Source organism: Stenella coeruleoalba, assembly GCF_951394435.1.
Source record: "Stenella coeruleoalba genome assembly, chromosome: 10".
In the NCBI taxonomy this organism is placed as follows: Eukaryota; Metazoa; Chordata; class Mammalia; order Artiodactyla; family Delphinidae; genus Stenella; species Stenella coeruleoalba.
In genome coordinates this window covers 30554843-30572356 of record NC_137156.1, presented here as the reverse complement: position 1 = coordinate 30572356, position 17514 = coordinate 30554843, and the positions used below count along the sequence as shown (strand labels likewise).

General features: G+C 39.2%; 2 protein-coding genes across 4 annotated transcripts in view; one reads left to right on the top strand and one right to left on the bottom strand.

Annotated features, from left to right (window-relative positions):
• The window catches only part of TDRD6 (tudor domain containing 6), a 63008-nt gene that overhangs the window by 9601 nt on the left and 35893 nt on the right, over window positions 1-17514 (top strand). The window contains exons 2-4 of one of the 2 annotated variants that reach the window (XM_079934902.1): window positions 642-766; window positions 2028-2117; window positions 5128-5704. In XM_079934902.1, coding sequence (XP_079791028.1) covers window positions 642-766; window positions 2028-2117; window positions 5128-5157 — 245 coding nt within the window. In that variant the 3' untranslated portion in view covers window positions 5158-5704. Of the gene's footprint in view, window positions 1-641; window positions 767-2027; window positions 2118-5127; window positions 5705-17514 lie in introns of those variants that run through there. The other variant, XM_079934903.1, reaches the window with a different exon arrangement.
• The window catches only part of PLA2G7 (phospholipase A2 group VII), a 34361-nt gene continuing 25102 nt past the window's right edge, over window positions 8256-17514 (bottom strand). For both annotated transcript variants that reach the window (XM_079933561.1, XM_079933562.1), the window contains 2 exons: window positions 9193-9341; window positions 8256-8755 (listed from right to left, as the gene is read on the bottom strand). In XM_079933561.1, the coding sequence (XP_079789687.1) occupies window positions 8613-8755; window positions 9193-9341 (292 nt within the window). In that variant the 3' untranslated portion in view covers window positions 8256-8612. The remainder of the gene's footprint in view (window positions 8756-9192; window positions 9342-17514) is intronic.

The following is a 17514-nucleotide window of genomic DNA, read 5'->3' as shown; positions in this document are numbered from 1 at the left end:
TGAATGCTTTGATGGTGTATATACTTCCTTCCTGACGTTTCTCACCCTTTCTGTGTGTGTCTACTCACATACAGTTTAAAAAACTAACTAGAGGTCATACTGTCATACAGTGTTGAATCCTGTGTTTTAATCCCTTAAATATGCTTTCAAAAATATTTTAGTTCTGTAGTATGCCATCCTGTGGATGTACAGTAATTTATTTAAATACCAGCCTGGATTTTTAGTCCTCATTGTCATATTTTAATAATAAGTAACAGCTTTGTGATAAAAGTGTCTGCTCACTTGTATGTACCATGCTGCTTTGCTGTAGAAATGGCTGTTGTAACCACAGACCACATTCCATGTGGCTATAATAGCCAGCTTTAAGTAGTAACTCTCAACGTTAGAAATCAGATTCACATCCTTAAAAAAACAGCGCATCATGGTCGTGTTTTTTGAGGAGAACGGTAAGGAATTATACGGGGAAGGGCCACTGGAAGAATTTAAAAATAAAATCGAGGGAGGGAGACTTAGAACATGTCATCCCGTATGTGATATTGATGATACGAGAATAGTAAATGCATGTTGGGGGAATGCTTTGCTTGCATATCTTTAAGGAATTAAGAGGTATGCATTGAGTCTTGCTCTATTCAATTTGGCAGCTCAACCAGAGAACACCTACACTCTGAAAGGATTTACCGTGGGATCCAAATGTGTTGTGTGGTCAAGTCTAAGAAACACGTGGTCTAAATGTGAGATTTTGGAATTAGCTGAAGAAGGCACAAGGGTATGTAAAACTGAAGTAATTTGTCTCAAAATGTACTTGCAGATTGTTAAGGAAATTTTACCAAACTTTATCAGACTAGAAAATCCAATTGAGTAGATTATTTACCTGCTCATTCCCCGTGATAATTTGATGCAGTGCAAGAATCATTTAAAAAGTTCCTATGTAAGCATCCAGGGCTCTTTCATCTCCCTTACTCCCGAAATCCTATCTGTCAGTCACTGAGTTCTGCACTTTCCACTTCTTATCTCTTTGTTAAAACTTTTTATACCTAATGCCACTGTCTTGATTAAGTCTCTCATTTCACAGCTAGATGCCTCTAATAACCTTCTACTGGTTTACTTCTAGTCTTTATTCAGTTGATTCTCCACACTGCCAGTGTGAAGTTTGTCAAATGCAAATCTGACTCCATCATTCGCTTGTGGAAAACCTCTTGGAAACCTCCAGTAGATTGTGTGTTTCCTGTGGTCTGAAAACCACCTTAATCAGAATCACCTGGCACATTTCTTAAATGTATTGCTAGATTTCTGGACCTTGCCCTGGCTGGCTGATTGAGGATTTCCAGGGGAAGGACGAGTAACGTGTACTCTTGCACCATGAAAATTTGAGACCCTCAAGTCTGGAAAAGTCATTAACATGCCACAGGAGGTTCTCTGGGGTTGAGCATCCAGCCTTAGGTCTTACTCCTTTGGGTTTTGTATCTTATATTAGATGAACACCATACTGCTTGATTTCTCTTATTATACTCTTGTGTTTGGCTTCTTTGATATAGTTAATAATGCAGTCCTATTTGCCTGTATTCTGTCCCCTTCCCAAACTGGATAATTTCCACTTATCTTTAAAAGATTAGCCATTGCCTCTTCCAGGAAGCATTCACTAGCATTATTTTCTAAATCTCTCCATCTCTTCACTCCTCTCTGTCCCCCGCCAACAAAAGCTTTATACCTGTGTTGTATTCCTATACCTCCTATGGCAGGAGTCTGTACTTCCTACACTGTATTGTAACTGTCTGCTTAGTGGTCTGTTCCTCCACCAAATTTTGAACTTCTTGAGATCTAAATTTTATGCCTTTGATCTCTAGGCACAGATACTCAATGTACGTTTTTTGAACTGAAGTACCATTGAGTTGAAATGTAATATTGATGTTTAATAAAATCATTTAATTACCTTTTCAAGTATTTCCTTTTAAAAATGGTTGCTGTGGTACATACATCAGTCACAGCTTTTGGAATGACTGGTTTTTACTATTTTTTTTCTCCTGTAGGTTTTGAACCTTTCAAATGGTATGGAAGAGGTAGTGAACCCTGAGAATGTCTGGAATGGTATACCCAAATTGGATAAGAGTCCATATGAGGTATGGGTTTATGTAAATAGTAATTAATGAGAGTGTTCTCTTTCATTTTGAAAGGTGACTGGAACTATTTCCAAAGCCCTTGTGTTTAGGAATAATAGAGGAAAAAATACTACTATTGTAATAATAACAGTGGAAAATAGCAATAATGCAATGTTTCTAGATTTTATGCCCAGTATCTCTTATTAATGTTTTACTCATTGATTTTCATTTTGGAATTTAAAAAAAGGAAAATTGTTTGGCATTTGTGACCTTTATGAAATACGTTTGATGCAGAAAATCTGGGAATATGGCAAAGTTAAAAAGAGGAAGTATCAATCACCTGTAATACATCTTTCCAAAGGCAAACGGACTGATCAGTTTGGTTTTCTTTAATAATCTTTCTGTTTATATGGAATATAAATATATCATCTACATATTTTGAACATGGTTGATTTCATTGTAATTCAGTTTTATATTCTGTTTTCTTCATTTAAGATTATACGGTAGGCAATCTCCCATGCTGTTTTTATATATCTAGACATTTGTGTTTATCCTGTTTGCAGTTTGTTGAACTTCTTGCTACAAAATCTGTATCTGGTAGTTCCAGTATCTCGTCATGGCAGGGTTTTCATCTACTGATTGTCTTAAGAAATGATTAGCCTTTCCTCGTTCGTTGTATGTTGAGTAATTTTGGATTATATTCTGAATGTTTTGAATATGATGTTGTAAGACTTTGGAGGCTGTTAAAATCTTCTGGAAAATGTTAAAGTTTTTGTTTTAGCAGGTGGTCAACCTGATTAGGTTCATACCACAAGTTCTCTCTCTCTCTCTCTGTGTGTTTGGTGGTTCCAGTGTCAGTTTAGTCTTCAACGTCTTTGCTGTAATGTTTGGGTCTGCCCAGGGCATAAGCCACAGAGGGGTTAGTCTAGAACTTGGACAGAGGTTTATACAGTCACTCAGGGGTTAAAGACTTAGCTATGCTTTTCTTTTCTTGATTCTGTTCTGCATTTGCATCATTCGGAATGACCTTAGGTTCACATATAATATTAGGGGTTCAAATTTTCCAATTCCTTTCCTCTCTGAGATTTCCTCCATACTTTGAGGCTCCAAGGGTCCTCTCTTATTCAGCCCCCAGGGGCCCCGTTTCCTGGTCCTCTGGCCAGAAAGCATGCTTCTCCCAGTGTTTCCCCGCGTGCTGACCAGGCAGCTCTGTTTGACAGGCCTGCCTCTGGTGTGAAGCAGATAGAGAAAAGAGAGAGAAAACCCCCACACCCCACCCCCTGCCTCTCGACTCTTCAGATAACAAAGGGCTGTTTTCCTCAATCCACTGGCCAGCGTCTTCTCTCAGATTTGTAGGTGCCTGCACTGTGACTGCTGTGCAGAAAAAGTAAAACAGTGAAGGGGTTTCCCCCCCAACGCCCCACCCTTTAGTATTCGGGGCCTCTTTCCTCACTCCACTGGCTAGAAAGAGGGGATTTCGCTCAGTTTTGCTGCCCACCCCAGCCTGGCAGCTGTGATTTGGCGTGAAACTCACCCGTTTTGGGTCGTTATTCAAGTTTTTACTACAGTCCTTCTATATTTCTGATCCCATTTACTTTTCAGAAGCCTCAGGTAGTTGCTTTTTGTATTCTTTCCAGAATTTTCCATGGTAATCAGTGTAAGTCAGCTTACTCCATCTTGGCTGCAACCAGAAGGCCATAGCTGCATAATATTACATGACATTACTAGACAATGATTCATTAAACCATTTCTCCTCTTGTTGGACATATAGTGAATTTGTTCACTATAAAAAAATTATTGACCTTCTTCACCTCTTGAAAGCTGAAAATTGGAAAAGGACACTTTAGTCCTTGCATGGAATGCTACAGTGGAGATATTCCAGATAAATGGGTATTTGAAGAATAGAAAATATACTTGACGTTATTCTTCATTATAAAATCAAATTGGCATAGTCTTAATAGGATTACTTTTTGTTGTTCACCATTTTTCTGGTGTATCTATGGTCCCCTTTCTGATTTTAATTATTTTGTATTTACAATAAAGAAGTGGTAGTAATCCAAAGGTTTCTTTTGTTAGGCTGTATTCCAGATAGTGGGAAAAGATCTTTACTGCCTATCATTGGATGATACTGTGGTCAAAGGTAACTTGTGTTTTTAAAACAAAATACTTTTACCAACCAGAATGGCCAAGTCTTTAAGGTACGATTACCCTGAATCTCTCAAGTAAAAATGGTTCATCCATTTCCATGGATGTTAGCAGTAGGAAAATAAAAACCACTTCAGCTAAAAATGGTGAAAAGTAAACAAGAAGAAGATTTCTTGAAATACAGGGAATTTGTTGATTGAATTAATCTTGAAGGTGTATGGTAAATTCATATTTTAAAGGAGTTTTTCAGTGTTAGCTCAGATGTTCAAATGATCTTTGTTAAATAATCTCTTGGAATTTCTTTTGAGATTTTTAGTGTATGTGATGATTCTGTTTTTTGGATGTTCCTGGGTATTGCATGATCTTGTTTGTAAGTAGCACACTGAGGCACATGGAGAATGAAATCAGCTTTTGGTGACTTTAGTATTATGTGAAATATACGCACTAATGAAAGAGAACAAAGAACTAATTGGTTATCAGCCTTGCCAAATATCATCCTAGAGAAATATAAAATATACCAATTTCATAACCTTTTTCGAGAAGTTTTACATGATAATAGGTACAATGTGAGAACCAAAATATTTTTAAAAATCACGTCAGTCGGAATAATTCCCTGTAGTAATTAGAATGCTCATCTCTTCCCTCTCCCCATTTTTAGAGGACATTAATTTTGTCACAGTAGCACCCATGTAAAGAATTTTCTTGGGACTTCCCTGGCGGTCCAGGGGTTAGGACACGGCGCTTCCACTGCAGGGGGCACAGGTTCGATCCTGCTCTGGGGACCTAAGGTCCTGCATGCTGCAGCATGGCCCCCCGCCACACACACACACAAAATTTCTTAGTTTTATGTTTTTCTCAACTTGAGGTTTTTCTCTTCTTGTTTCAGAAAAGAGGTCTGGAGATGATAGAGATTTAACTGCGTCCATAAACGCGGCCAGTCAGTCAGAAGCTGCTCTTAAACAAGTGCTACCTCGCCCAGACCAACAGAATATTTCAGAAAATTGAGGGCACGTAATCAGAAGAAGTTGTTGTTTCCAAAAAGCTTGATATGTGTCAAAAACAAAACAGATCTCAGGCTGCCTGTGTGGTGTATTCATAGCACTATTTCTGCATATACGGAGCTGGGATCTTTCCTCTCCCTTTAAATGTGTTATCTTTCTAATAGCTCACACTGCAAAAAAAAACTATTTGGGTTTCTTCTGAATATAGTGTTTAAAATAGAAAATTATAGGTTTATGACAAGCATATTATATGATGCGACTTGAGAGGATGGCTTTGTTAGCAGTAAGTCCTTCAAAATTTTTGTTTTCTTTCTGAAGCTTTGCCTTTCTGTCTAGTTTTGACTAATATTCTGTTTGAATTTAGAAGTATACTAATATGACACAAGATTTGAATAACGTTTGTCCTTAAAAGTATAGTGGTGTCATTTCATTAAAAAGGAAATATCTGTGGTTCTGGAATATCTGTAGTCGTGGAATGAACCACCTTTCTACAATTGGGGGAAACATAGTAATATTATAAATAATAAATAAAAACAATATAATACTTTATATTATAAATAATATATTAATATAACAATAAATATATTATAAATAAAATATATAATATATATAAATATATAATATATATTATAAAATACATTTTTAAAAATATATTATATATATTAATATATATTATATATTATATATAATAAAATAATAATATAAATAATATAATATTTATAAAATATAAATAAAAATGTTAGCTTTTATGTGTTAATCACTCAGTTGGTACTTTAAATGCATTTTCTCATTTAATCCTTGATTCTGAGGTGCATATTAATGTTATCCATATTTTATAGGTGAGACAATTGAAGCTTTTTAGAGAAGATAAATAATTTGCCTAATGTCAAAGAGCTAGCAAATCTTGGAGGCTTGATCATACCTAGACCCATCTAACTTCAAAGCCCATGCTTTTGAAACCTGGTTTTGCATAAGGGGTCGTATGCAAAGTATAGGTCCTAGCTTTAGGAAACAGATCTTAGCTATATGCTGCTTACTAGATATGTGACCTGGGTAGGTTATTATAACATTGTTGAGTCTTGACCTTCCTCATCTGTAAAATGGGGTTAATAAAACCTTTCTTGCAGTGGTTTTAAGATTAGAAATAATTTATGTAAAGTGCCAGAAAAGGAGTAGGCATTTGATAAATATTTCCTTCTTTCCCCCAAAAGATACTCAGTATGCACTATGGTAGGTTGTATTTTTATTTTTTATTTTTTTAATTTTGCTGTACACGGGTCTCTCACTGTTGTGGCCTCTCCCGTTGCGGAGCACAGGCTCCGGACGCGCAGGCTCAGCGGCCATGGCTCACGGGCCCAGCCGCTCCGCGGCATGTGGGATCTTCCCGGACCGGGGCACGAACCCGTATCCCCTGCATCGGCAGGCGGACTCTCAACCACTGCGCCACCAGGGAAGCCCGGTAGGTTGTATTTTTTAAACTTTAACTCACTGGATCCTTTCAGCAGTTATTTTCTCCTTTCAGTATCAGCATGTGCCACCAACAAAGGATTTTAAAGAGGTGCTAGTGAATGGGACATCAGTACAATTGGAATGGTTATCCATTTCTAAAATGAGTAAGGAGGTTTGCTACATGTGAATGGGGGAAAAGATGTATGTATATGAAACATTATGAGACCCTGAAGCCTGATGGGAATAGTGAGAATTAAGAACCTTAAAAGTTGGGTATAACTTCAATAAGTAAAAAGAAGAGTGTTCTGCATGAAACGTAATTGAGGTAGATGAGTATATTCCTTGTTCCTGGGATAATGATTAGACACATTTGGCTCATTCATGTAGGAGATATAGTTGTGAGTTAATTACTGGGAGAAAGGGTCAGAGAAGATGCATTAGGGTCGGATTATGGAAAGCCATCAGTTTCATGCTAAGCAGTTTAACTCTCTATTTAAAAATGTTTAATCTGAACATTTAGAGGAGAAATCATATTTCTCAAAATGGGTGTTTTTGCACATTAAAACATTAAGATAGGCCTGAGTGCCAAATCGGAAAACACAGTTACTTATTAACTGGGCAAAAGGAATAGGGATAGAGTAGTTAACCAGGCTTGCTTACCAAGTACTGATTATCCTTGTTCACACAGGCTATAATTAAACTTAATTATGGAGAATTCATAGGAACAAGACCATTCTTAGACAAAAATATACTTAACTGATGAGTGGCAGAAATGTTTATACCCCTTGGGAAACAAAACACATTTTCCGTGACTCCCAGAAACATAAGTGCACAAATCTTTCAGCTACCTTTTTTTTTTTTTTTTTTTTTTTTTTTCGGTACGCGGGCCTCTCACTGTTGTGGCCTCTCCCGTTGCGGAGCACAGGCTCCGGACGCGCAGGCTCAGCGGCCATGGCTCACGGGCCCAGCCGCTCCGCGGCATGTGGGATCTTCCCAGACCTGGGCACGAACCCGTGTCCCCTGCATCGGCAGGCAGACTCTCAACCACTGCGCCACCAGGGAAGCCCTCAGCTATCTTTTTACCTCCATTTATTGTGCTTTTCCCCTCCCACTACTACATATAAAATTTTAAAATTCATTAAATATCAATAAAACTAGTGGAAAATGAAGCAGTTAAAATTATGTCCTTTCTTATCTGTCGCAGCCTTTGGGTGAATCAGTGATTTAATGTGTGATGGCTAGAATCGTGGGCCTGTCTTATGCACCTTTCTTTAGTAAATAGAGTGCCTCAGAGGTAAACCATTAAAGTAAATGCAAACAGATTACCAACTTGCTTTAATCTGCTGCCTTTGCTTTGTCACCAATATTCTTACCCCCATCCATTCCCCGTTTAGTCATTATGTTGAAATTGTGCAGTCGCACCCATCCCACAGTAAAGCAATGGCTTTATTATCCGCTTGGCCTGATTTCTCTTACCATGACCCAAGGTCAAAGAAGCGCTACCAAGTCCCACGCAGAAGACCATGTTGCTAAAACTCAATTCTACTGCTTATAATAGAAAAAAAAGAGGCAAGAAAATCTGTTTTTATTATGTTTTTAGGGAGTGTTAGGTCATTGTAACACATTTTCAATGGCATGATGCCTGTTTTAATATACTTGTCCATTAAAGAAATGTAAAATCAGTTTTTTATTGTGACACCGAGAAAGGAACACTTTAGTAAAACTAAAATTTAGGCTGGTATGATTTTTATATGTAGCAGTCTTTCTTTACATTTAAAGGAAAAAAATCTTAATCCAAGCTTCAATCACTATTGTGGTACAGCCTACATTTTCAAATGTGAGTTATTTGAGAAAATACATTAAAATCATACACACACACACTTTTAGACAGTTTTTAAACAAGACTTTTTAAAAAGCTCTTTTAATCTGAATTTGGCTTCTCTATTCCTGTAGAGTTCTGCAGGGTGGCTTGGTGGTTGGTTGTGTCAATGTTGGTTCCTGGAATAAGATTGTCATCTTCCCCTTCAATTAAAGAATCCCACTGATCAAAATCTTTCTGAAGTCCTGTAAAATACAAATGTCACTAAACATATTCAACTTTGGAAAGTGTTAAACAGTTCAGTGCCTCTAGGTGGCACCCTAGCCTCACAGACGACCCACATTGCGTCACCATTATGGAGGCAAGGTGCTCTGTGTGAGCTCTGTGTGGCTGCAACATCAGAACGAGAGATGGAATTGAGGCACTATGCTGTCCGAATCCTCTGCATGGAAATCCGCCCCAGCCTTCACAGAAAGACTATTAGCTCTAACAGGTAGGCTTGCTGCCTATGACGCGTAGTATGCAAAGCAGCAAAATTAAATTGTTTTCAAATGGACTGACTGCAGTGTTCCATCGTAAACCAACTGGGAACAGTCAAAATGGGACTCATGCACAGTTAAGATAAACAGTTTTTTCCTGAGAATCATCTGGTTTATGTCAGGAAAGAAGATCCCTTTCTTACCTAAATGCTTTTGCAAGAATGCTAACGAAGCTTTGTTGCTAAGACTCATGGCTACGTTTGAATCTATTTCTCCTTGCAGTGTGAATATGTAGCCAATTATTTTGCCAGTTGCAAACGTGAAGTCAACAAAATTCTGATGGACTGAACCCCTGAAAGAGAAAGGAGACATTTACAAATCACTTTGTTGGACAAAATTATTTCTGTAGTTACCGTGCAGGAAAGATGCTGGCCTGGTTGGCCTATTTACGAAAACCAAGGAAACAAAATTTGTAGATTTGATCTCCTTAGATGTACTTGAAGGTCACAAAGATGTTCATTTAGGGGTGCTAGAGTATATATTCTTCCTCCCGTCTAGATCAATAAGGCAAAGATTGCTGTCTTGCTTGGCATGTTGGTTTTAGAAGAGATGATTCCAGCTTTGTAGAGGACATGATTACTTTCAATTTGAGTAGGTGGAATGCTTTATATGTTGAGGGTCCCTGAACTCAGAGCCAGAATCCTGCCCCCTTACCACCACACTTAACTGGATACCTATTTGCTGTTGGGCAAAAACACTTTGCATTTAAGCCTTGGATTAAGTAGGTTAAAAGATAGACAAACAAAATTTTGCCTTGTATTATTTAAACTGTAAGCACCTCATAAATATCCCTTATTGATGGACTTGAAATCCACCAACAGCCTAACATCAAATAGAATGGCCTTTTTTTTTAACATCTTTATTGGAGTATAATTGCTTTACAATGGTGTGTTAGTTTCTGCTTTATAACAAAGTGAATCAGTTATATATATACATATGTTCCCATATCTCTTCCCTCTTGCATCTCCCTCCCTCCCACCCTCCCTATCCCACCCCTCTAGGCGGTCACAAAGCACCGAGCTGATCTCCCTGTGCTATGCGGCTGCTTCCCACTAGCTATCTATTTTACATTTGGTAGTGTATATATGTCCATGCCACTCTCTCACTTCGTCCCAGCTTACCCTTCCACCTCCCCATATCCTCAAGTCCATTCTCTAGTAGGTCTGCATATTTAATTCCCGTCTTGCCCCTAGGTTCTTCATGATCTTTTTTTTTTTTCTTAGATTCCATATATATGTGTTAGCATACGGTATTTGTTTTTCTCTTTCTGACTTACTTCACTCTGTATGACATACTTTAGGTCCATCCACCTCACTACAAATAACTCAATTTCGTTTCTTTTTAAGACTGAGTAATATTCCATTGTATATATATATATGCCACATCTTCTTTATCCATTCATCTGTTGATGGGCACTTAGGTGGCTTCCATGTCCTGGCTATTGTAAACAGAGCTGCAATGGACATTGTGGTACATGACTCTTTTTGAATTATGGTTTTCTCAGGGTATATGCCCAGTAGTAGGATTGCTGTGTCATATGGTAGTTCTATTTGTAGTTTTTTAAGGAACATCCATACTGTTCTCCATAGTGGCTGTATCAATTTACATTCCCATCAACAGTGCAAAAGGGTTCCCTTTTCTCCACACTCTCTCCAGCATTTATTGTTTGTAGATTTTTTGATGATGGCCATTCTGACAGGTGTGAGATGATATCTCATTGTAGTTTTGATTTGCATTTCTCTAATGACTAATGATGTTGAGCATTCTTTCCTGTGTTTGCTGGCAATCTGTATATCTTCTTTGGAGAAATGTCTATTTAGGTCTGCTGCCCATTTTTGAATTGGGTTGATTGTTTTTTTGATACTGAGCTGCATGAGCTGCTTGTAAATTTTGGAGATTAATCCTCTGTCAGTTGCTTCATTTGCAAATATTTTCTCCCATTCTGAGGGTTGTCTTTTCATCTGGTTTATGGTTCCCTTTGCTGTGCAAAAGCTTTTAAGTTTCATTAGGTCCCATTTGTTTATTTTTGTTTTTATTTCCATTTCTCTAGGAGGTGGGTCAAAAAGGATCTTGCTGTGATTTATGTCATGGAGTGTTCTGCCTATGTTTTCCTCTCAGAGTTTAATACTGTGTGGCTTTACATTTAGGTCTTTAATCCATTTTGAGTTCTTGCCTCCTTTATCAAAGATAAGGTGACCATATGTGTGTGGGTTTATCTCTGGGCTTTCTATCCTGTTCCGTTGATCTATATTTCTGTTTGTGTGCCAGTACCATACTGTCTTGATTACTGTAGATTTGTAGTATAGTCTGAAGTCAGGAAGCCTGATTCCTCCAGCTCTGTTTTTCTTTCTCAAGATTGCTTTGGCTAATTGGGGTCTTTTGTGTTTCCATACACATTGTGAGATTTTTTGTTCTAGTTCTGTGAAAAATGCCAGTGGTAGTTTGATAGCGATTGCATTGAATCTGTAGATTGCTTTGGGTAGTATAGTCATTTTCACAGTGTTGATTCTTCCGATCCAAGAACATGGTATATCTCTCCATCTATTTGTATCATCTTTAATTTCTTTCATCAGTGTCTTATAATTTTCTGCATACTGGTCTTTTGTCTCCTTAGGTAGGTTTATTCCTAGATATTTTATTCTTTTTGTTGCAATGGTAAATGGGAGTGTTTTCTTAATTTCACTTTCAGATTTTTCATCATTAGTGTATAGGAATGCAAGAGATTTCTGTGCATGAATTTGGTATCCTGCTACTTTACCCAATTCATTGATAGCTCTAGTAGTTTTCTGGTAGCATCTTTAGGATTCTCTATGTATAGTAGCATGTCATCTGCAAACAGTGACAGCTTTACTTCTTCTTTTCTGATTTGGATTCCTTTTATTTCTTTTTCTTCTCTGATTGCTGTGGCTAAAACTTCCAAAACTATGTTGAATACTAGTGGTGAGAGTGGGCGACCTTTTCTTGTTCCTGATCTTAGTGGGATTGGTTTTAGTTTTTCACCATTGAGGACGATGTTGGCTGTGGGTTTGTCATATATGGCCTTTATTATGTTGAGGTAAGTTCCCTCTATGCCTACTTTCTGGAGGGTTTTTATCATAAATCAGTGTTGAATTTTGTCGAAAGCTTTCTCTGCATCTATTGAGATGATCATATGGTTTTTCTCCCTCAATTTGTTAATATGGTGTATCACATTGATTGATTTGCATATATTGAAGAATCCTTGCATTCCTGGGATAAACCCCACTTGATCATGGTGTGTGATCCTTTTAATGTGCTATTGGATTCTATTTGCCAGTATTTTGTTGAGGATTTTTGCATCTATGTTCATCAGTGATATTGGCCTGTAGTTTTCTTTCTTTGTGACATCTTTGTCTGGTTTTGGTATCAGGGTGATGGTGGCCTCGTAGAATGAGTTTGGGAGTGTTCCTCCCTCTCTATATTTTGGAAAAGTTTGAGAAAGATCGGTGTTCGCTCTTCTCTAAATGTTTGATAGAATTCGCCTGTGAAGCCATCTGGTCCTGGGCTTTTGTTTGTTGGAAGATTTTTAATCACAGTTTCAGTTTCAGTGCTTGTGATTGGTCTGTTCATATTTTCTATTTCTTCCTGGTTCAGTCTTGGAAGGTTTTGCATTTCTAAGAATTTGTCCATTTCTTCCAGGTTGTCCATTTTATTGGCATCTAGTTGCTTGTAGTAATCTCTCATGATCCTTTGTGATTCTGCAGTGTCAGTTGTTACTTCCCCTTTTTCATTTCAAATTCTATTGATTTGAGTCTTCTCCCTTTTTTTCTTGATGAGACTGGCTAATGGTTTATCAATTTTGTTTATCTTCTCAGAGAAGTAGCTTTTAGTTTTATTGATCTCTGCTATAGTTCCCTTCGTTTCTTTATCATTTATTTCTGATCTGATCTTTATGATTTCTTTCCTTCTGCTAACTTTGGGTTTTTTTTTGTTCTTTCTCTAATTGCTTTAGGTGTAATGTTAGGTTGTTTATTTGAGATGTTTCTTGTTTCTTAAGGTAGGATTGTATTGCTGTAAACTTCCCTCTTAGAACTGCTTTTGCTGCATTCCATAGGTTTTGGGTCATCGTGTTTTCACTGTCATTTGTTTCTAGGTATTTTTTTATTTCCTCTTTGATTTCTTCAGTGATCTCTTGGTTATTAAGTAGTGTATTGTTTAGCCTCCATGTGTTTGTATTTTTTACAGATTTTTTCCTGTAATTGATATCCAGTCTCATAGTGTTGTTGTCAGAAAAGATACTTGATACAATTTAAATTTTCTTACATTTACCAAGGCTTGATTTGTGACCCAAGAAATGATCTATCCCGGAGAATGTTCCATGAGCACTTGAGAAGAAAGTGTATTCTGTTGTTTTTGGATGGAATGTCCTATAAATATCAATTAAGTCCATCTTGTTTAATGTGTCATTTAAAGCTTGTGTTTCCTTATGAATTTTCATTTTGGATGATCTGTCCATTGGTGAAACTGGGGTGTTAAAGTCCCCTACTATGATTGTGTTACTGTCAATTTCCCCTTTTTTGGCTCTTAGTATTCGCCTTATGTATTGAGGTGCTCCTATGTTGGGTCCATAAATATTTACAATTGTTTTATCTTCTTCTTGGATTGATCCCTTGATCATTATGTAGTGTCCTCCTTTGTCTTTTGTAATAGTCTTTGTTTTAAAGTCTATTTTGTCTGATGCGAGAATTGCTACTCCAGCTTTCTTTTGATTTCCATTTGTATGGAATATCTTTTTCCATCCCCTCACTTTCAGTCTGTATGTCTCCCTAGGTCTGAAGTGGGTCTCTTATAGACAGCATATATGTGGGTCTTGTTTTTGTATCCTTTCAGTAAGCTTGTGTCTTTTGGTTGGAGCATTTAATCCATTTACATTTAGAGTAATTATTGATACGTATGTTTCTGTTACCATTCCTACTCTTGTGTTTCCTGCCTAGAGAAGTTCCTGTAGCAGTTGTTGTAAAGCTCTTTTGGTGGTGCTAAATTCTCTTAGCTTTTGCTTGTCTGTAAAGGATTTAATTTCTCCGTCAAATCTGAATGAGATCCTTGCTGGGTTGAGTAATCTTGGTTGTAGGTTTTTCCCCTTCATCACTTTAAATATGTCCTGCCACTCCCTTCTGGCTTGGAGAGTTTCTGCTGAAAGATCAGCTGTTAACCTTATGGGGATTCCCTTGTATGTTATTTGTTGTTTTTCCCTTGCTGCTTTTTAATATTTTTTCTTTGTATTTAATTTTTGATAGTTTGATTAATATGTGTCTTGGTGTGTTTCTTCTTGGATTTATCCTGTATGGGACTCTCTGTGCTTCCTGGACTTGATTAACTATTTCCTTTCCCATAATAGGGAAGTTTTAACTATAATCTCTTCAAATATTTTCTCAGTCCCTTTCTTTTTCTCTTCTTCTCCTGGGACCCCTATAATTCGAATGTTGGTGTGTTTAATGTTGTCCCAGAGGTCTCTGAGATTGTCCTCAATTCTTTTCATTTTATTTTCTTTATTCTGCTCTGCAGTAGTTATTTCCAGTATTTCATCTTCCACGTCACTTATCCATTTTTCTGCCTCAGTTATTCTGCTATTGATCCCTTCTAGAGAATTTTTAATTTCATTTATTGTGTGGTTCATCACTGTTTGTTTGCTCTTTAGTTCTTCTAGGTCCTTGTTAAACGTTTCTTGTATTTTCTCCATTCTATTTCCAAGATTTTGGATCATCTTTACTATCATTATTCTGAATTCTTTTTCAGGTAGACTGCCTGTTCCCTTTTCATTTGTTAGGTGTGGTGGGTTTTTACCTTGCTCCTTCATCTGCTGTGTATTTCTCTGTCTTCTTATTTTGCTTAACTTACTGTGTTTGGGGTCTCCTTTTTGCAGTCTGCAGGTTCGTAGTTCCCGTTGTTTTTGGTGTCTGTCCCCAGTGGCTAACGTTGGTTCAGTGGGTTGTGTAGGCTTCCTGGTGGAGGGGACTAGTGCCTGTTTTCTGGTGGATGAGGATGGATCTTGTCTTTCTGGTGGGCAGGTCCATGTCTGGTGGTGTGTTTTGGGGTGTCTGTGGCCTTATTATGATTTTAGGCAGCCTCTGTGCTAATGGGTGGGGTTGTGTTCCTGCCTTGTTAGTTGTTTGGCATAGGGTGTCCAGCACTGTAGCTTACTGGTCATTGAGTGGAGCTGGGTCTTGGTGTTGAGATTTAGATCTCTGGGAGATTTTCGCTGTTTGTATTACATAGAGCTGGCAGGTCTCTGGTGGACCAATGTCCTGAACCTGGCTCTCCCACCTCAGAGGCACAGCCCTGACGCCTTGCTGGAGCACCAAGAGCCTGTCATCCACACGGCTCAGAATAAAAGTGAGGAAAAAAAAGAAAGAAAGAAGAAGATAAAATAAAATAAAGTTATTAAAATAAAAAAAAGTTATTAAAAAAGTATTTTTAAGTAATAAAAAAAAGAAAGAAGAGAGCAACCAAACCAAAAAACAAATCCACCAATGATAACAAGCGCTAAAAATTATACTAAACAAAACAAAACAAGACAGAAAAAACCAGACAGACAGAACCCTAGGACAAATGGTAAAAGCAAACTATACAGACAAAATCACACACAGAAGCATACACATACACACTCACAAAAAAAGAAAAAGGGAAAAATATATATATATATTGTTGCTCCCAAAGTCCACCTCCTCAATTTGGGATCATTCCTTGTCTATTCATGTATTCCACAGATGCAGGTACATCAAGTTGATTGTGGAGATTTAATCCGCTGCTCCTGAGGCTGCTGGGAGAGATTTCCCTTTCTCTTCTTTGTTCGCACAGCTCCCGGGGTTCAGCTTTGGATTTGGCCCCGCCTCTGCGTGTAGGTCGCTGGAGGGCGTCTGTTCTTCGCTCATACAGGACGGGGTTAAAGGAGCAGCTGATTCGAAGGCTCTGGCTCACTCAGGCCGGGGGGAGGGAGGGGCATGGAGTGCGGGGCGAGCCTGCGGCCACAGAGGCCAGTGTGATGTTGCACCAGCCTGAGGCACGCCGTGCGTTCTTCCGGGGAAGTTGTCCCTGGATCCCGGGACCCTGGCAGGGGCGGGCTGCACAGGCTCCCCGGAAGGGGGGTGTGGAGAGTGACCTGTGCTCGCACACAGGCTTCTTGGTGGCGGCAGCAGCAGCCTTAGCGTCTCATGCCCATCTCTGGGGTCCGCGCTGTTAGCCGCGGCTCACGCCCGTCTCTGGGGCTCATTTAGGTGGCGCTCTGAATCCCCTCTCCTCCTGCACCCGGAAACAATGGTCTCTTGCCTCTTCAGCAGCTCCAGACTTTTTCCCGGACTCCCTCCCGCTAGCTGTGGCACACTAACCCCTTCAGGCTGTGTTCACGCTGCCAACCCCAGTCCTCTCCCTGGGATCTGACCTCCGAAGCCCAAGCCTCTCGGGCTGGTGAGTGCTGGTCGGCCCTGATCCTCTGTGCGGAAATCTCTCCGCTTTGCCCTCTGCACCCCTGTTGCTGTGCTCTCCTCTGCGGCGCCGAAGCTTCCCCCCCTCCAACCCCCGTCTCCGGGGCTTCTAGTGTGTGGAAACCTTTCCTCCTTCACAGCTCCTTCCCACTGGTGCCAGTCCCGTCCCTATCCTTTTGTCTATGTTTATTCTTTTTTCTTTTGCCCTACCCAGGTACGTGCAGAGTTTCTTGCCTTTTGGGAGGTCTGAGGTCTTCTGCCAGCGTTCAGTAGGTGTTCTGTAGGAGTTGTTCCACGTGTAGATGTATTTCTGATGTATCTGTGGGGAGGGAGGTGATCTCCACGTCTTACTCCTCCACCGTCTTGAAGCTTCTCCCCAAAACGGCCATTTTTTACTGCACATTTTCTACTACCTCTGAGACACGTGACACTTGATTTTCTTGCATTTGTTTTTTCCCTTGACATCACATTTTCCCTCCTTTCCCGAACTACTCTGTTCTTCACTGGCTTTTCCCCTAAATCCTCAAGATTCTATTAGACCAATTCTTTTCGCACTTTGTGGTCTCATCGCCTCCATAGATTTCATTAATAATATACAGATTATATACTTTGCTAATTTGTGGCCAGACATCTTTACCCAAGGCTAAAACACACCTTTCCAGCCCCACCCAATGCCACTTTTCCTCTTCACTTTGCTGCTTATAAGCAAACCACCATTCTTTTAGGTATCTCTACGCAAAACCGAGGCCCAGACTCTGCTCACTCTTCCCCACATCCCAATCCAAACTTGAGAGTCAAAAGTATAAAGAAGGTAAATAGAGGCAGGGTCGCAGCACAGCTGAGAGCAGAACCCCGGATGCCACCAACAGTGGAGAGATGGCCTGAAGAGGAGGAGACGGTGGGGGAGAAAGGGAGGAAGCCATCTACAGGATGCGAGAAGCAGGAGAGAGTGGGGTTAGTGTACCCAAGGGAGGAGAAATGAGGGTAGTCAACAGGTGGGAGGGATGCAGAGAGAAAGGCTGAGGC